Genomic DNA, 20,352 nt, shown 5'->3' with positions numbered 1-20,352 from the left:
CCTTAGTGTTGTATAGATTCTTCCGAAAATTACTTCATCAAGTTGGTAGAACATAGGATATTAAAGTTTTCCTTGTACACAACCGGTTTTATCTCTAACCTACTTACATTTTGATGTGTTGACAAATCCAGTGATGAACCAGGACGAGGGGGATACAAACTTAGCCACGTTTGGGATTGTGCTTTCGCCCCAAAAGCGCCACCTACTTGGGCAACTTATAGCAACGAGAAGCAGCACTCCAGTCAGAAGCTCTGAGGGAGGTGTCTGATAGACATCGAAACGTCAGCAGGTGAGATATATTACTGGTTGTGTAAAAGAGAAACTCCAATATCTTATGTGCAGATACTGAATACAACAGAGCCAAGCAGACCGGATTGGAGCTACAGTTGTACCATTTGATGTCACCAGACAAGACCGCTGTGGAAAAAAACCTCACCAGCTAAACATAAACATGACAATGAACATATGTCCTTACACTGTATGTATGTATGTAAATGTATAAGTATGGGTTCCAAGCAGTCCACCAGCCGTGGTATGCACATCGATGTGTACATCAAGTTATTACAGCTTCTGAGGCTATTTACCATGCACTTCCTGAAATATGAAACCTTAAGATAAAGCTACTACAGAGGTAAAATCTCAGATGTTTGGAATACATGTGCGAAAAGCTGCGTATGCAAAAGCTTTTATCAAATTGCAAAAGCATTATTACTATTAGTATGGTGTCATCTTGCAAAATCTGAGCTGTGAAACTCATGAACGATATTATGTTTGAACCTACAAGTGCAAATGTTTGCTCATGCTTTGCAGTCTTTACAGAGTTAAGTATGAGCTCTATTGCAACTTTTTTTTAGGAGACACTAACAACTGATGTATCAACCAATGTTATTATAAGATCTAAAACAACATATTGTTAGTCTTTATAATAAAAACAATGTGATTAAGCATTAATGAGGCAAAATGTAACAAGCTGCCTGGTAGAAGTGGAAAATGCAGTACCGAAAAGTATTTCCTTAATTCAAACTACGCGTCTGTGCTATGGGCTCATCAATGTATGACACGGTTACAAAATAGGCCAGCCTGGTTAAAAATGTATATACCGATTAGGACTTAGATCTAAACTCATTGAATCCACCACCTGATAATCCCTCAGCTAAAATATCTCACACATACAACTACAGGCTCGGAAAATACAATAACATTACGTAAAAGTACACAAATATATCTGGTTGTTGTCAACATTAGACCGTTATACATATGCTACCTAATACATGTAAGCAATGCTGAAGTTGATGCTGAGAAAACGTCTGCTGACATTACACACAAAAAAAATGATGTGTTTGTACAGTTGGCCACATCCCACTGGGAGTACTTATTTGATGCTAAATACACATCCTACAAAGTGTCTCCACAAAAAAGGAGAACTAGTGTTTTTCTCTTCCATGGGAAGTACTATGCTTCTTTCATATACATCTGCCCTTACCACCTGATTCGAAATGCAAGCAAGCTATTTCTTAGAAATTGGTTCAAGCATTTGCAATCTTGGTGTGATCTTGCAGAGCTGGTAGGACGGGGAATACAAGGGTCCCTTCAACCACCCATCATACTACTAGTAACCTCATTGTAGCTCAGGTATCCTGTGAAGAGACAACAACACCATGAATGGAGAAGTCAGGACATAGAAGGAAACTGAGAACAAACAGTTTAGAAGATAGGTAAACAGGGGGTGATAGGTACAAGCTATGGGCACATGACTGTAAAATCACACAAGAACGTTGGTATGTCGGTGTCAAAGCTCAGTATCGATAAAACGTTGTTCAATACCTCATCACCTTTTCAATAGACATTTAGAATACTATACTACAAGCACACAAAAATGTGTTCTATATGGCCCTACAGATTCTGCACATTCAGCCTTACTACATTATCAAGGGCTGATGACAACACTAAGTATGTCACTTTGCTGAGCACTGGTACCAAGGCATCATTGATGTCAGTATTTGCGCACTCATATAATCCTTACAGTATTTTTGACCCGTTGACCATGTGTCATTCATGCATTCTTCTTAACACACATAAAAAAGCAAAAGTCAACTATATATAATATAACCTGGTTATGTACACATCCCTATATAGTTTTGAAATGGATACACCTAATACCAGTCATAGCTTGAGAGTTGTACTCGCATTTTGTTCTATGGTCATTTTGTACCGGTAACCAACTTACAAGGAATAACTGATCTCTTTTGGATGACAATTTTGCACCAGAGCTTCACAAAAAGGGCTGTTAACTTCTGTGACAACAGAAGTGTCTATCCAAGCAATTGTCAAACCTTGGTTCACTGAACAGCTTACATCAAACAACTTTACAAATGTACAGGAGCAACCTGCCTACTTCCATGCACTTCTGAAGAATCTGAACTGATTTTTATTTAGAATTACATGTTATAACTTTCGATGTATGGACTAGGGAGCCTTCGATTCAGTCAATTTTTTGGCCATCTTTGAAAACATTTGCTGATACAAGAATAACGTCTAAAATCAACTCCATGACCTATCTATGCATGCACTGTTACGATACGAATTGAACATGGTTCATAATCCTTTTTCATACAATAAAGATAACACTGGAATAGCTGTATTCTTATGTACACATTATTGCATCAACAAAATGAGTGAAAGTGCCTTTCTTTATCTCGCTAAGGGGCCATCATTAGGAAAATCAAGATACCCCTTCTGTAAGTCAGCCTTGGACAGACATATGTGGTTAATATTTTGTTCGTTTCTTCTAACCTTCACTTTCATCATATTGGAGCAATGAAACTTCATATGTCTATCAGAGAATAACTGACAACGGTTGCATAAAAACTGTCAACATCAAGTCTTATCTTGGGGATCTAGTTATCAAATAAAAGTCCTAACTCTTAAATATATTTATCGTTGACACATACAATTGAATGTTCAGATGATTTTCAAACCGAGAGGCAAACATCGCTGAAGGATTTCCACTAAACAAAAAATAAATGAACAAAAAACGAAATGTTCCTACAAATGCTCATCTGAAGAAATTTGTTTCAACAGTCATATTGGTAAAATAACTTGGCATAAAAATGCATTGTATTATTCAAAGACTAATAACAACAACTATATTTGGGGTTCAATTGTTTGAAAAGATATTGGTCTTGGAAAAGCACACTGTCCTAATAACCCTGTTTTGCATTAATGTTTAAACATGGAAAAGCCATTATGGTACAGAGGCAATTGATAAAGCTATCTACAGTAGTCGTGGGAAACAAAAACGCCATATCAGGTCTAGTCATATGGATTGTTTTCAACCTAATTGTTATATATTGCTTGTTTCATCATATTATTGTTTGAAAGTAGTTATAAATACAACGCTAACAACTTGGAAATATGATAGCATCATAGTAAAACCAGGTTAACGACACATTTGGACAAATGAGTTAAACGGCCAGCCATCTAATAGCTTGAAGCGGTGTACTTAGTTTCTTTTAACAGATATGCCAGTACAGCATAACATTTCTTTGGCCACTTAATGACAGGAAGGTGTGCTTGTTCTTAAGTCATACCCTTTGTTAAAAACTTTTTCTTTAGAAAATAGCAGGATCAACACTACATTTACCTTATTTTACCTTTTATGCAAATGTGCTAATCAATACCATATTGCTTTACACATCTAAGACAGTGATTGTAGACATTAAACAGAAGCAAGCTCAGGTCCGTGAGGGTGGTGGCATCCACATATTTTTTGTACACCTAATCTTCTTTCCTTCAAATTCAAAGACATCAGAATGCTGACTAGAGTGACGTTTAGAGTGAACGTAATACACACTACTCTATAAAGCAGTGCCCACAAACATGTAAGAGTTATTAAAACACTGACGAATACAAAACATGGAAAATTGTTCAAGGTGTAAAGCTCCTTCTGTAAGATTTCTATCATTAGAAACTGTGAAGCTGTTGCGTTATAACAGTTGTGTTGTAAATGCACGCACAGCATTGGCACAATGCTGCCAACACTGTGAAAGGTAATACATGAAGGGGAGGCCGACTCAAAAACTTGATAATCCAACATCTACATGTACAGCATAGACTACGATAAAAGGTAGGTTAATGAGGTGGGCTTCATACATAGTAAATAAATAAAGCTGTTTTACAATGTTTCTTTCGCTATATCAGATGTAAAAAAACCGAATAACAACACTAAGGAAAAAATACAAAATTCAGAAAAAAAAAACATTTACGGACACATCCCCCCCAAAATATGTATACCATTGTTACCCATCTACCTACAAGTCAGTCTTCTATTATACCTTTCCTTAAAACATATATTTGAAAATGACTATATAATCACATGACCTCGTGACGTCTAAAACACAGAGTTTTGCTTGAACTCCCTGGATATTTCCCTTTACTACAAGCCTAGATTTCTAAATGGTCAAGTCAAATGCAAGTTATGTTTTAGTCAAACATAATTAGCAATACTATAGTGTAACCTGTACAGTAAGCAACACACACATCAGCTACAGTACAACAAAATAACACCCAAGTAAGAAATGACACACTTCATCACATTTAGGCCTTTAATATCATCCTACTAATATCATCCCTAAATCGACAGTAAAACTAAAACTTGATAAATGACGAAAATTCAACATTTGATATACGCTACAAAAACGTCCGGAATTAAAAGACTTTACTCTTTACTGATTAGGAGAATACGGACACTACTTTTACATACTTTAACAACACGTGTAAAACGGCAAGTACTAAATTTTCCGCTCATAATTGCGTAATTCTGAACAGACGACTTGGGTGAACCTTGTCACCTTCCTACAGTGAAGTTTCTGGATTTTACGACGTTCCGTCTGTCTTTCAGTCCTTTTCCCTTGTTCTCTGCTGTGTCTCCGATCCCACACTGCCTCCTGTTGTCTCTTCGCTCCGTCTTGTTTCTCCACACGTTTACGTTATACTTACAGTCACAACATCTATGGGTTGACTAAGTCATTTAGAGTGAACAGTACACGTCAGTAGACCTATGCTGACATTCCTAGGGAGGGAGAGAAGACGGAGATCATGTGTTGTTAGCACAGGCACACCGACACAACAGGACACCTGCCCAGCACGAACAACTGGTAATGGGGGAACCACTCTGCACCTGTCAATGTATTCCATTGGGTGGGGGGATGCTACGGTACGGTAGCGATTTTAACCTTCTCCCTGCTGCCTAAGTCTGTAACCAATAGGGAATTGGGTGCAAAACGGGTACTTCAGAGTGCTAAAGGTATATGTACATGTATATGTATATGTACATGTAACACCTAGTACTATTCTGTAGTTTTTTCAGATTCCAGCATCAATTGTAAATGACAGAGGGTAGGAGATGCTTCGTTTTGGACGCACACTACCTTGGGATACATGGACAGGCACAGAAGGCAGGGGTCAGTAGACAAGGGATAGAACCAGAAAGGGTTGTGAAGAGGAGTGAATATGTTATTTGTGCTGGATCAATAGGACATAGTAGTATTAGTACTACATTTTTTTCCATTTTTATTTCCTTTTGTATTTTTTTTCCAGTAACTTCTTCCCATACTACATAATTTTTTTTCTTGCACTTCCATCTTCACACAAACCTCCCAGCTCCATCCCCAAACAGATTTTGCTATTTTACATAACTATTTCAAGGTGACACAATTCACTGAAGCCACCCAACAACATATTCACAGCCAAGAGGGGTTGCACAAAATCTCAATGTTAATGATTTTAACAAATCATTTCATCTTTTCTTTCAAGAGTTTGCATGGATACTCATCTTCAAGTTCTTAGTAAATTTCTTTAGATCTTCCATTTGAGCATTGTAATGTCAAAGTACATGCCCTTTTCTTTGCAAATTACCTATTTTCCAGCAAATGCTAGCTGTTTAAATTTGAAAGATTGTTTTTTTAGGTACACTTCCAAGTGAATCAAGTAAAAGTGACTTTTCTCTTTATCTTTTTAACCTTCTCCCTGCTGCCTAAGTCTGTAACAAATAGGGAATAGGGTGCCAAACGGGTACTTCAGAGTGCTAAAGGTTAAACAATTGTGACAGTTAATCAAACGTACTAAGTGCAAAGGATCAAATTCAGCTCCCCAGCACTTGAAATGTACAATGTCAAAAACACATTTTGTATATCACTATAACATACATGTAAGAACTACAATATTCCCTGCAATCTGTAGCATGGTCATACACATCATTGTCAACATGGTGAATACAGAAAATGCACAAATACAGGAACAATATTGATATAAAACATTAGTTGGACAGCAACACTGACATACTCCAAGGTTCTTTCCACGACGGGTATTGCCTAAAGCATCCTTTTATAAAAACGTTTCAGTCACCATCTAATTCTAAATATGGATGGTGAAGCAATTTCGACCATTGTCAATTTTTAAAAAAACTGTTCATGTTAAAAATGTGTCTACCTTAGAGATAAAAGCATGTCTACCAAACACCCACAAAGGAACAGAACATGGTGGTACGTCATGTGCTGCTGTCTCAAGACAAAAATTACACTGTAAGGTCAAGCTGCTACAATAGATGTCCTTATTCCAGCTTATGATCCATCTTTCAAGAATATATCGGGCAGACTGTTATAACAAAAGCCATTACATCTACAGTCACTCTGACTAAATATACAACACTTACTACTTACAAAGGATGTAGAAGACAAAAGATTCAAATTCTTTACAACAGTTTGTTCCACCTTTAAACCAAGTCAAGGAGAGCTTTGACTTAAGTTTCAAAGGAAGGTACCCTTAGTTGCTTTTCATATTCAAGGATTTCAGTGCACAATTTGGCCATCCATCAAAGCAATTGTAACCAGGGCGATAAATTCTTAGCAAAAAGAGAATTCATCACAAAAGTATTACATATCAGATCCCGAGCTAACATTGAACATCAATGGATAGAATCATGTGAACCATCTCTAACAACCGTCATCAGATTGAAGAAAACTGTAACAAGATGGACAAGAGACACAATGGTGGGGCTTACCTGACTACTACGAGACGTTGGGTTGTCCAGGGCTGCCTCCTAGCGGCGGCGATCACGTTCGCGGTCTCTGTCGCGGTGCTCCCGGTAGTGGTCTCTCTCCCTGCTGCTGCGCTCGCGGTACTCTCGGTAGTCCCTCTCGCGGCTCCGGGAGCGGTCACGTTCGCGGTCTCTCTTGCGGCTCTTGGAGGACCGGCGGCTCGGGCTGCTGTCTCGCTCGCGGGAGTGTCTGTCCCGCTTCCTAAAAAGCATCACAAATTGTAATGGTTAGGGATTGAACTTTATAAAAAAAAATAAAATAAAAAATCAGCAGAATGTCGCCATTTCGGATGGTGACGTAAAGCCAGCAGCCCCGTGTATGAGGGAGCTTCAGGCAAAAGCCTCAATCATCAAACGTCGTAAAGCACGTAAAAGAACCCAAAACACTTATCAAGAAGAGTAGGGGTGACTTCGTGCGCTTGGCCAAAAAAGTGAGCTCTAGTGAAGCTGCATTGCACTACCACTAGCTACTTTAAAAAGCATCATGCTTCACCTCAGTTGACGATGACTGCTTTACCTTTTCACGGAATGTTGCCACTCTAAAATTTTTTATCAAGTTCCACCAATAACCATGTACATACCTGGAGCCAGAACCGTAGGACTTCGCCTCAATGCCATGCAGACAATCCTGGAGAGAACTAATCAAAACCTGTGGATGAATGTTCAAACCTGTCAGTCACAATTGCTTCCTTATTCTGTTGCATTCGTAACATAATGGTATCTTGATGTCTTCACTTTATATACCTCTCATATCATCCTAGTTCCAAAGTTGGAATTATAATTTTCTGCTACTTACAACTACAGATGTAATTTCTCAACTAACAAGATGCTCAAAATTTCAAATCCATATGTCGTACCTTGCACCTGTCGTCTGATGACACCTTAGACTGCTTGATGAGGGAGATGGCTGTGACCAGGGTCTCAATAGCACTGCCATACTCACCTGGTGAAACATGGACCATCAAGTTAGAAATGATATCTTTAAAATCATTTAAATCTATGATTTACAAAATAGTATGAATACAAATTCTAGCTCATGTTCTCTGTTTTTTTTAACAGGAATGATGACAATCAAAGCTCCTTCACAAATGAAGCAGTAACAGTAGAAGAAAGAACAGGAGTGTGAAGACGACGTACCGGCGCTAGCATCAGCCACGGCCCGCGAGATCGCGCTGCTGGACACCGCTCGGTTCCGGTTCATGATCTCCTCGAACTCCGCCTCACTCAGTGCTGGCGCGGGAGGGGCCGAGTCGTGTCTGAAACATACAGGATAACACATGGCGTCATGGCTTACAAATATGAATATTCAACATTGCCACATGGTCCAAGATGGCTAACAGCCATTCACAACACAGGTCTATGTACTCTCCTTAGGCATAGAATCATATATAAAACTCAGGCAACTTTTCCAGTCTTTGTGCAGTTGAGAATAAAACAGGTTTATAAATGCTATTCACATGCAATATGTCATTCCTAGTACTGTGCCCATCACTAGATTCTTATTTTCTAAACCTGTATCTGTATGTCATTATGTGATTACCTATACCCAACCATATACCTTCTCAGTCTTTCTAATGGCACGTTGCCAAATACTGTAAATGCAGAAATGTTTGCGGAGATTTAAATTTTAATTTCGCGGTAGGGAGAAAATGGAGTGTTTGCGGTGGTTTTGAGATTGCATTTGCAACAAAAGTAGCGCTACAGTTACACAATGGAGCGGCTTTTTGCAGAGGTTTTAAGTTCGCGGTAAAGACTTTACATCGGAAACCGCGAACAAAAAACCACTGCGAACATTATTGCATTTACAGTAGTATGTTTTGCAAATTGCTGGTGAATATTTCAATCCCTGATGCTAGATGTACAACAAACCTCTCTGGCGGTCGCTGGTACGGTTCCCTGGTCGCCGGTGGGTAGTGCTCTGGGGGAGGGGGGCGAGCATAGGGATCGCTGGCTGCCGAGACTGGTGGGGGCTGCTGTAAAAATAATACATTTTAAAACACGTCAAGTTATGCATTGCAAGAAATACAAGCTAGCTGATAAGTGTGACTGCTTTGCCACAAAGGATGCTAGTATTCAAAAAGCTCAACTCTTGATAGTATGATCATGATGTTGAAAACATAGTAAATGAATGGAACATCAAATGTAGATTGTTTACTGCATACAAGTTTTAGGATACTGTAAATGCAGAAATGTTCATGGTTTTCGCAGGGAACTCTTTACCGCGAACTTAAAACCCCTGCAAAAAGCTGTTTCATTGTGTGTCTGTAGCTCTACTATAGTTTCAAAAGCGAACTCAAATCCACCACGAACACTCCATTTTCTTTCTACCGCGAAATTAAATCCCTGCGAACATTTCTGCATTTACAGTAGTCCAAGGCTAGATCTGGAGCACTTACTCTGGGATCAGGCTGTCCTTGTGGTGGTGGGAAGAAGGCAGGGTTGACGTGGGGGGCAGGAGGGGGGTTGTGTCCTGCGGGCGGTGGGCCGGCTGGAGGGGGGCCCAGACTTGTAGGGGGGCCGTGCTGGGGAGGAGGAGGGGGTCCTGGGCGAGGGGGTAAGGCTGGGGGAGGGGGGCCAGGTGGTCCTTGTGATGGTGGAGGTCCATATCCTATGAAGGATAACAGAAATGTCATCTTTTTTCTTTCACACGTTTTTCATGAGGTGAAACTTCTAGTCTAACCTGAACCCAAAAAAATTACGACATGAAAGAGGTTCAGTGAAGGCAAGTAGTACTCCACTATGTTCTACTGCTGCAGTAGTCTGAACACCCTGAAGCTGCAATCAGTCTTTCTTTCTTCAAATCTCTCCACTTTGTCCGGTTTATGGTGAGCTTCCTTAGCTCCCATAGTTTTCTTTCTACCCGCAACAGTCGTAGTTCTTGGTGCATTGACTGTAAATTGTCTCTTTCTTGTAATGACCAGTTCATGGTTAGGCCCCTTGAAAGCGAATAGATCAAAGCAAATTTCAAATTTTTCAAAGGGCGTAGAGGGTGAAAGCTAACCTCTGTTATCCTGTGGCGGAGGTGGCCCATGGCCATGGTGCCCATGCGGTCCGTGTCCGTGTGGTGGCCCGTGGTGCGGTGGACCCTGGCCATGGGGCGGACCCTGGGGCGGGCCAGGTGACGGTCCGCGGGGCGGTCCCGGCATCGGACCCCCTGGGCCGGGAGGGGGAGGCAGCTGCATGCCAGGGGGTGGACCTCGAGGGGGGCCGGGCTGACAGAGAAACAACAACACACATAACGTTGATGAAGGTAAGACATTCGGGTAATAAGATACGCCTAATGACAGTTACTCAAGCAACTGGATAAAATTTTGAAACAGATGTTTCAGAGAGCATCGGCTATCTTTCGTCAGTGACTAAAGTGAACTACTGGAGAACCAGGTTTTATACCAACACACATTACTTTCTTCTTGGACATCACCATGTAGTATGTATGTAAGCTTGAGGGAGAAACTATACAAAATTTTAAAAACTAACCATCAAATGCCAAACATTGTTATAAAAGTTTATAAGAAATGTTTTTCTAAACAAGCAGGAAACTGAACCCACCTCTGGTCCTCTCCATGGTCCATCCATGCGCTGTAGGAACAGAAAATTTACATTTAGCTTATAAATCTTAATCTTTTCTGAGTGCACATGCAAAGTACTAAAGATATGCAGAACCTTAAAAGCAACATTTTACATTTCTACGAATGAACATCACGTACAGTGCAATTCAAATAACAAATCTCAAAACGTTTTGTAGTACATGATTTTTTCACTTTGAATGATGAGAAATACTGTGTAATAGAGGATTTGAATACCATGGAAGGGAAAAAATCTGTTCAGAGATTCTACATCTAATAGGTATTTCATTGCCTTCAAATAATTTAGTGTTGATATAAACTTGATAAAGCACAAAAAGATTTGAGCATTTGCTAAGCTTTCCTTTAAATTCTTCCAGCTAGAATACCAACATGGGTGCTGAGGTTTACAGAAAGCCAAAACCACAACCCTACTTTTCTATCCATGAATACACTGAAAGCACAAGTCATGTGATTGTAAGCCATTGTAGCACACTATTTCATCGTTGCTATCTCTATTGGCATTTTGTCTTTAGAAGGTTGACAACTATGCAATTTTAATGCATCAACAATTTTTTTACAGTGCTCCTAGCTTGTGAAATTTGACTGTAGAGCAAGAAGTTAGATTGCTACACAACACATAAGTACATATACATTGGTAACTGTGTGAGAATCAAACTGAGCTAAACATATAACGTTACAGTTGCAAATATAGCAGGATCCTCGTGCAAAGGGCATTTTGAATGTAAGATTCAGTAAATGGGTAATTGGGCTAAGTCTGGCTCACTTATACAAAGAAAGCTCATGTTTGACTAAACTAAGTATCTATGACAATATATACATACATTGCTACATACACGCTATGTCAACTAATATAATACATATACATTTAACAAGACAGGGCTCAAAACTAAGCACATCCTAGTGGTTTAGGGCCAAGAAACGTTGACATCTGGGCTAGGTAAGCTTTCATTAGTGCCACCTTGGACATCCACAGTAATCTAATAGTAGTACATACACGTCCGTGGTCAGGCATGAAATGGCGTGGTCGCTCAATGTGCTGCACAGAGACGGGAAATCAAGTCCCAAAGTAACGTTAATTTCAACTTCATACATGGTAATTGTGGCATTGTCATGAGCTACTAATAACACAGTACAGTCAATACAGTTCTTGAGACCACAATATTGTGATTGTTGCCATCAAGTTAGTTGTATAAAATTGTTGTTTTAACTAAATGCCCAGGGTTATTTAATGGAGAGGTCAAAATGATTTATGTGTGCTCTTCCAGTGAGATAAATGTTAAGTGAAGTGTGCTTATTTGGCCCATGTTAAATCCACCAGGAAACATGTTAATTACGAGCCCTGCCGTAGGTCCCAACTTGATTAATTAACTGCTGTGTATTTACTGCCACTGCCCCCTTTTCCCTACTTAGTGTTACAACCAGTAATATCTAAAGCTTCACTCTACATTGAGACAACATTGGCCAGCTACATATAATAATTGCTCTTGATAATCACCTAAAATACTAGTACACATCGTTGATTAATTCCAAAGAGTTTATATTCAGTTTCATGACTACAAGAAACCAAGTTTCATTATGACTTTGTAGACAGATCTTTCTGTATAACAGTTCCAATCTGACTATCGTATTCATCTTGCATATGGTATGAATGGCAAATTCCTTGTCAGTGGTTCACGGCTTAGTATGTATAAATAGTGTACGTAGTTTCTTAGACGTGGTTGAATATCCATCAATGCGGTGTGAAAATCTATACATGAATGACAACATTTGTGATCCAGGAACACAAACAACAACCTTAGCACTGTTGCTACTTGATAAAGTTTGCTATACCTCATTAGGTGGTCCCCATGGTCTGTCTCGAAACTAGGGTAACAGTCAATGGGAGAAACAAGTGTCAGTTCAACAGGAAAACAATTCATGGTACATTTGTAATTCTCCTCTTTTTCCTTCCATTACAACATTGTCAGCATGAAAACGGGGAAGGGGAACACATAATACATGTTTTTACGAATAAAAAATTTTCTGCTTTCTTCGTTTCTTTTCAGGTTGCTTCTAACAGTATGCCTGGACCTGAAGGACTTATAAATATAACTTATAAAAGGCCCTGCAAAAAGTGATGAGAACATAGACTTGTACTTACCTCCATCCTGGGAGGGGGTGGTCCTCTGTTGGGGGGTCCCCCCATGCCAGGGGGAGGGGGTCCTCCAGGACCGGGTGGGGGGCCAGGGGGTCCTCGGGGAGGACCTGAAGGACATTGAAAAGGAGAGGATGACATCAATTCTGGATTTTCAATTTTGTTATCTTTTTTATGATACATATATAGCACAATTTTGATGACTTAATAATATGTATCTATCCATGTTCCTAATCTTTTGCCAAATGGACTTTTGACAATTTTCAGTACCTATTTACAATATTGCTCTTCAATACTGCCAGTTTAATCTCTAAGAAACACCAAACTTGTACACAATACAAAAAGGTACTCAAACAACTGGATAAGTTTTGTAAATGGTCACTGACAAAAAGATAGCGGATGTTGTCTGAAAGTTGAAACATTAGTTGATTATAAAAACTTTTCCAATTGCTTAAGTAACTTTTGTGTATCTTATTACCTGGATGTTTAACCTTCATCAATACATCTAACTTGTACTAAATCTTCTTAACAGAGGTGCTAGCTATACCCTGACATAAAAATGATCGACAACTGACCAGGAGGTCCCGGTGGGAAGGGCGGCGGTCCTCCGGGTCCGGGCGGGCCGGGGAAGCGGTCAGGATGTGGGTGTGGCCCCTTGTCGTTAGGGAAACGGCCACGCCCGCGTCCTCTCCCCATCCCCGGGGGAGGCGGACCGCGGTTGGGCGGCCCCATCCCTCCCCGCTGCTGGAAGCCTGGCGGGCCCCGGTTGTCAGATGCACCAGTTGCTGGAAAGGTGAACAGAACATTTTATTGATACCATTAACACCCTGAATTCCTTTACCAGCAGCTTTATCTTTTAACCTTAAGCACACTGAAGTGGCCGTTTGGCACCCCATTCTCTATTGGTTACAGAGTTAGACAGCAGGGAGAAGGTTAATCAATAACAATCAGGGCTTCTATTCCGGGATAGAAATGAACTAGTTAGGACATACAAAAATTTCACACTGTTGGTCCAAAAAATCTGACCTTCATGACATGAAATTTATGAAAATGTATTCTTACAAGGTTGAAACAGCAGATTTAACAAGGAAAATTGACAACATGGTCTCCCAAACAATGAGTGGGAGAGACAAAAAAATTGAACAATGAACAGTATAGCTACTTTGATAATAGCATATGCACATTCACAAGACGGACTCCATTTCTACATGGATCAAAAGTCAGTACTTTATATAGGTGCTAGTAACTAACTAATGATGGCAATTCCATTAAAGTGTTCCACAATATTCCAGACCCTTTACGTTTTTGGAAATGTTTAAAATCCAGCCTTACTTTTCCTGGACTGCATTTCGAACTCGTTGAGACTCTGTCGGTTACAGGGACGTACGACTGGATTCTGTCCATGGAGGTCCCTGAAACAGAAGCAGTTATCATTACAGACATGCACAGAAAGGTTAGCACTCATAGTCATACACAAGAAATGTCATAACATTGTCATACTTCGAGGTTGCTAGTCTAGAGTGATAGGAAATATGTAGCTAGCCCAGTCCAGCAGTTACTGACTGTGCCTCTGGAAATAGAGTTCAGCAGTTTGAATCTGACATGCATGCTACTATAAAGGGTCACAATCCTCAGGAGGGGACGTTAAGCTGTGGTGTGCTGTTCATTTGGCAAGTCATCAAGAGTTTGAGGAATTTCCCCAGTGCAGTGAACATGTAAATACTGTACGGAGCATCTGTCTTATCTGTCACGACAAGATGGAGCTCTCAGCAAGCCAAACTGGTTTGAGATCACTTTTCACTATAATAGGATATTCACAAGTAGCATAATACTAGTCTGTATAACACAAACTCCAGCTGTCCGGGGGTTTCTCTCCCCTGCGAGGCGTTTACAGGGCGGCAAGCGGTCACAGGAGGCTTGATTGAATTCAGGCTAGCATAATACATAACAGACGTGCACATAAGAGATCTGGTGTCGAACTTACTTCCTGGGTAGTTTGTCCATCAGGATCCTGGGAGACTGCTCAGACCCAAAGTGGCAGACACAGAACCTGTAACAGAGTCAGACGTATTAAGAACTGTGCATATATTTTCACACCAGGTACAGTCAAACCTGCCCAAGAAGACCACTCAGGGGACTGATAAAATCTGGTCTATGTGGACAGGTGGACAGTATAGACAGGATTCTAAATAAGTCAATGGGAAGAATTATCTAAGGGACCACCATACCAAAAAGTGGTCACATTGGCCAGGTGACCTTTAATGTGGTGGTGGTGACTTCTACAGGATTGACTGTATATTCATATAGACAATACAGCTTTCTTGTAATTCAATTCATCTTCGAAATGACACAACAACTTCTAGACACATTTTCCACACCATTCTGATCATCTAGATCACTATGAAAACTCTATTAATAACAGTGTACACCTACCCTTTGGACTAAATTGTCCTAAATTGTCTTAACCTCATTAACATATCTATTCAGAGTTTTGGTATAAAACCTGGTGTTCTCAGTCCTATCGTTAGTCACTGACGAAAGACAGTGGATACTGTCTGAAACATCTGACTGTTTCAAAATCTTATCCAGCTGCTTGAGTAATTATTTTTGGCGTACCCTTTGGACTGTCCATTTGCTCTGTTCTCGTAGAACTTGATCTCCAGAAGGTCCTTCACTCCGACTGACAGGATGGCTTCAGACAGGTCCGCATCAGTCGTCCACTATAGGGAGAGAACAATATCTCAGCATAGAAATCAAACAAACATAACGTTGATGAAGGTTGAACAAACATAACCTTTGGCATGCTAGGACCGACATATGTTCATATGCATGAGGGCTTAAAATCTTTTGTTTTTTCTACATACCTGCACCAGAAAAGTTTTACATACACACCACAAATCAAAATTTTTCCTTTGCCTTTCTCCATCACAAAACAATATTTTGATAGTGCCGTATTGAAGCCTAAGTTATAATTCATATGCTGTATGCAAGGATAATAGTATATACCACCAAGAAGAATGAAAGGCATTTTTGGGGGCCACAACTGTCATATGTCTCAAGTGTCACTGGCTGTACCATGGGCCAGTGCAGGTAGACAAAAACAGCACAACTCCTACACTAACCTGCATATACAGGTGGTATTTCAAACTCCGAAGATGTGTGGACAGAAACATTGATGCAAATATATCTGATATTGTTTCATTTATGGTTGCAACCTGTCATATGAGAATGGCAAGTATCAAGTTACCCACCCAAATTCATCACTATACATAACAAAAGCAGGGCACAAGAAGTTAATCCTTTACAAAATTGTACTTCAACAAACACACATTCTGTGTACAGCAACTAGGCCTTCTAAAAAATAAATACACTGCAAACATGAAATCCTTTAGATATCAATTTGCATCCTAAATCTTAAGAGAATACAACAGACAGTCTACAATGAGTCTGTACTTACCCAGGTGAGGTTTCCTATGTACACAGACCACCGCCTGCCCTGGTAAGCGCTGTGGGAGGGGACGGAGCTGGTCTTGTGCTCCGTGGGGGTGGTGGGACCCTCCATGTACTGTAGGGAGGGGATGGGGAGGATCAACATATGGTCTGTATATTCCTGATTCACAAAATCACCTGTCATCATCATACAGCCAATGCAAAAACACAGCATCTGGTTTAAAAGCACTACTTTTTGGTCTACAGCAAGCAAATGTGGTAAAGGTCGAACCAAAAAGGACTGAGGGCACATCAAAATGTCTATATTTCTTTAAATCAGCAGTTTGCATCAACTTGTTTTTCTTAAACTGTGCTACCAATTTTTTTTCAATCATTTTATCCATATTCTAACCAATTTCTGTTCACATTTTTTGCCCGGACTTTCATAAACATTATCATTTTCAGAAACCATCCCCCCCCCCCAACCCCGTTTATATCTATTGGTCCGTCCCTTAGCTGGGAAAGAAATAGTAGCAACAGGTGGGCATTCGACCTTTGACCACCATGTTTGTTGTGGAGGAACGTATCGGGAAGGGGAAAAGTTACAACAGTGTCTTCAAAATAACAATGGTTGAAAAGATCTGATAACCTTTGGTAATGGAAATTGGATAGGTCCTACTGGGATGGTGATGTTTTAGTTGGCACAAATTGAAGCTTATATTTCAGGGGAGCGATCTATTTACTGATAGTGCCAGGAACTAAGTCCTGCCCCATAACTCTGACCATGTATTTTCATTAATATTTGATAAATCCTATGTTATGTTTTCAAGATCAAACTTGCACACATGCTTGTTAGAAAAGGGTAGATATAAAAAGCTGCCCGCTCACGAGAGAATGTGTAAGTTTTGTACAATGAACGCAGTGGAAAATGAAATACATTTCCTTTGCCAATGCCCTCTATATGAGGCCGAAAGAAACGATTTATATAAAACAGCTTCCGTTAATTCTACTAGCTTTCACCATTTGAATAGCTTACAAAAATCCATATCACTACTAAAATCAACAAACCCACTTACGATGAAAAACGTGGGTCTCTTCATTTTCCACTGCCTTCAAAAAAGAAGTCAAACCCAACCATAGTCAACCTTAGTTAACTTAGAACTTTGACAGTAGCCTAGATACCTATTTTTGATTCCCATGTATTCCCATGTACTTGTTTGTCTGCAATTAGCCTTCGGGCATGAACTTGCAATAAAGTTATTATTAATTTGCCAGTGTTATCACGAAAAAACAAAGATTATGACACTCAGTGACAGAAAATTAGTTACTACGGCAAAAGGGGAAATGTCGTGAATGGGATCTGATTTCGTGGTAGAGAGAAAATGGAATGTTCGCAGTGGTTTTAAAGGTCGCCGTTGAAACTACCATGCAGGGTTTTACTGTAAAACAGGAAATGGTTGCGGTGGTTTTGTGGCCGCTGTTAAGAGGTCACTGTAAAATATGCAACCATAAAGCCATTGCAAAAGTTGTCCCTTTTATAGTACATGTATGAAGTATTTGTAGTTCGACGTTGAAACTGTCATGTAGGGTTTTACTGTAAAACTTAATAAAAGGGGAGATGATTGCGGTGGTTTTATGGTCACAGTAAAGACTAAAAGAGGTTGCCACTAAACACGGGGAAAACCATTGCAAACATTCTCATCCTACAGTGCAGTGTGAAGCATTTGTTACATGTTAAGCAGAAGTGAGGGGGAAAAGGATGTGTTTACAGGGAACACTTCACCACCAACCTTTCTTACCTCCCCACCCTCGCCGTCGGGACCGGCGTTCCCAGTGATGACATCGTTGTACAGGTCTGCGTCGCCGAACTCACCCTCCTTTAACAAAGGTGTTCATTGTTACCATGTCTGAAGACTCTTAGTCTTAGGCCCGCTTTAAGACTGATGACGGTTGAATATTATTTATATATCATCCGACTGTTGTTATTGTCCGAGAAGTCTCCAGCGATAGTTGTACAACCGATACTGTTGTCAGTCTAAAGTGGGCCTTACTTAGTCTAAGAAAAGAGTTAATAATCTCCTTGGTCTATGACTTCAAGATTGAAACTAAAGAGAAACTGTTTGGACAGGGTGGATAACTTCACATAGCAAGAGGTGTTTTCTACTTCAGCCGGACACTTTTGATTGCACATTATTTACATCAAATTCTGTCAGAATTAGACTTTACGCAAAGGTGCTGCTGATGATAAAAAATAATGGCATTCACAGACAAAAACAACAAATTAACAACATTCCGTACAAAATGTGGACTGATATTTTCATTTCAAAATAATTTATTTCTCAACACACACAAAACATAATAGTTGTACTCAACAAAAATGGTACACAAACCAACACAGAATGGGATATGATTTAAAAATTAAACCCTGCCCAACCCTTAAGTTATACTTTCTGCTGATTCTGCCGTGTTTTGTAAATTTTAGTTTAAAAAATTATATTTTCGCCTGCAAAGCCCAATATTTTCTAACACAACAACTATATAAATCACCATGTACAAAAAAACTCCAAAAACATATAAACCGATGAAACTTCCTTGCTACTGGACACACAAGTTGTTGTGGTTTTGGAATGTCTACTTTTTTCGTGGCCATTTTCTCGAGAACTGTGACCTGATTTTGTGACAAGGCTCTGTGACAACAAAAACGTGTTTCCGTCTAGCAAATCAGAAAACTTCTGCAAAACTACGACAAATCTGAACAATATGCAAGCACCACATTTAATAACAGTAGTATCTAGTTTCATTTCTTCTATTTCTTAGGTCGAGCCCAAGAAACATCGCAGCTACTTCTGAGACAAAAATTATTAGGCGGCGTGGCCAAAACAGCATGGCGTCCCTTCTTTGTCAAACGACATTTTTTGCAAAAACACATCGGATTTCCTCAAAATATGCACACCCTCTAGCTCGTACGGCAAGCCCATGCTACTCAAAACATTCACTAATCTTCTGGGTACAGTTCCGAAGCAGTTTGGTTGTTGTTTGAGGTCCCTACCTGGGTGAATTCCTGCTCCAAATCGTCGGCGTACAGATCTATATCCACTCCGTCCGCCATCTTTCTTCCTGTCTGTCTGCCGATCAGCGATCACCTGGTGCATCATGGGAGATCACGCACAACACGTGGTCGTTTTTTTCCCGCCAACACAAGATCATACAAGGTGGGGCCAAATTTCAAAAGCATAGCCTATTAAAGGTCATTAAAAAGACACCTAAATTGAAAATTTAAAAAAAAAAGTCTTTAGAGGCTACCAGATTTTTCGAAGTTTGCGCTCCTTGGATAGGCCATGGGTATAGTCAAGTCAAGTCAAGTCAAAGTTTATTGCACAACGATTGTAACAGGTACAATGTAAGGCAAAGATGAAATGCTACTAGCTACTTATCTCAAACTACTAAAAGCTACAGGAAGGTTCAATGCTATACAATGATTAGGTTCTAGGCTGTACAATGTTCCATTTCAAACTACAAGAAAGCACTATCTATATAATATGGTATATGAAAACTGAAGACGTTTTCCTAAATCTCGTTCATTTTTACTGAATTATGGACTCGGCCAAGGACATTATATAATATATAGAATATGCGAATGTCCCGAATTTGAAACCGAAAGAAGCAGATTATTCACGAAAGTATCCGAAATCTCCAAAAACTTTTCTAAATTAAGAAATACACAGAAACTCATATTCCTTTTAAAATCATCCAGCCCACTCATCATTGAAAGTGTGGGACTTTTTATTTTCCACTGCTTTCAGAGAAGAAATCAAACCCCGCATTAGTACCGTAGATATAGAAACTTACTGTAGAATAGCAATATAGAATGATTTTGTATTCATGTATACCTTTGTTTTACCTTACATTTGTATTTCGACATTGTTGTCAACATGCAATTAGCCTACGGGCATGAATTTGCAATAAACTATTCTATAATGTCCTTGACTCGACCAATTTTCACCCGTATTATGCAGTATAGCCTAAAGACATCTAAAAAAACAACGACTCAGAGAGTCTTATAAGAAGCTGCCAGATTTTCCGAATTTTGCGCTATTTCGATAGGA

At 39.7% G+C, this 20,352-nt stretch overlaps 1 protein-coding gene across 4 annotated transcripts; it reads right to left on the bottom strand.

The window, feature by feature from the left end:
- Window positions 1–4,590: 4,590 nt before the first annotated feature.
- On the bottom strand, window positions 4,591–19,427 carry LOC136429975 (cleavage and polyadenylation specificity factor subunit 6-like). Of its 4 annotated transcripts, none has more exons than XM_066420166.1 (19): window positions 19,296–19,427; window positions 18,037–18,123; window positions 16,275–16,382; window positions 15,434–15,537; window positions 14,802–14,867; window positions 14,150–14,229; window positions 13,393–13,602; window positions 12,824–12,927; window positions 12,514–12,546; window positions 11,678–11,719; window positions 10,646–10,675; window positions 10,098–10,308; window positions 9,493–9,704; window positions 8,966–9,069; window positions 8,234–8,352; window positions 7,954–8,039; window positions 7,678–7,745; window positions 7,061–7,298; window positions 4,591–5,071 (listed from the first exon to the last, which is right to left on the bottom strand). In XM_066420166.1, exons 1-18 carry the CDS (start codon window positions 19,353–19,355, stop codon window positions 7,100–7,102), a joined length of 1,923 nt encoding a protein of 640 aa, XP_066276263.1. In that variant the 5' UTR covers window positions 19,356–19,427; the 3' UTR covers window positions 4,591–5,071; window positions 7,061–7,099. The 4 variants fall into 4 exon arrangements, with proteins under 4 accessions (XP_066276263.1, XP_066276265.1, XP_066276266.1 ...); XM_066420168.1 differs by having other exon boundaries at window positions 8,966–9,066; XM_066420169.1 differs by having other exon boundaries at window positions 18,046–18,123.
- Window positions 19,428–20,352: the final 925 nt, after the last annotated feature.

Source organism: Branchiostoma lanceolatum, chromosome 3, assembly GCF_035083965.1.
Source record: "Branchiostoma lanceolatum isolate klBraLanc5 chromosome 3, klBraLanc5.hap2, whole genome shotgun sequence".
NCBI classification, from domain to species: Eukaryota; Metazoa; Chordata; class Leptocardii; order Amphioxiformes; family Branchiostomatidae; genus Branchiostoma; species Branchiostoma lanceolatum.
This window is presented reverse-complemented; position numbering and strand designations above follow the sequence as displayed.

Coding starts and splice junctions, on each gene's coding strand:
- LOC136429975 (XM_066420166.1), bottom strand. CDS start 19,355: ATGGCGGACGGAGTGGATATAGATCTGTACGCCGACGATTTGGAGCAG. Junction 15,538..16,274: donor ACATAGGAAACCTCACCTGG/GTAAGTACAGAC, acceptor CTCTCCCTATAG/TGGACGACTGATGCGGACCT. Junction 7,746..7,953: donor CATCAGACGACAGGTGCAAG/GTACGACATATG, acceptor ATTCATCCACAG/GTTTTGATTAGTTCTCTCCA.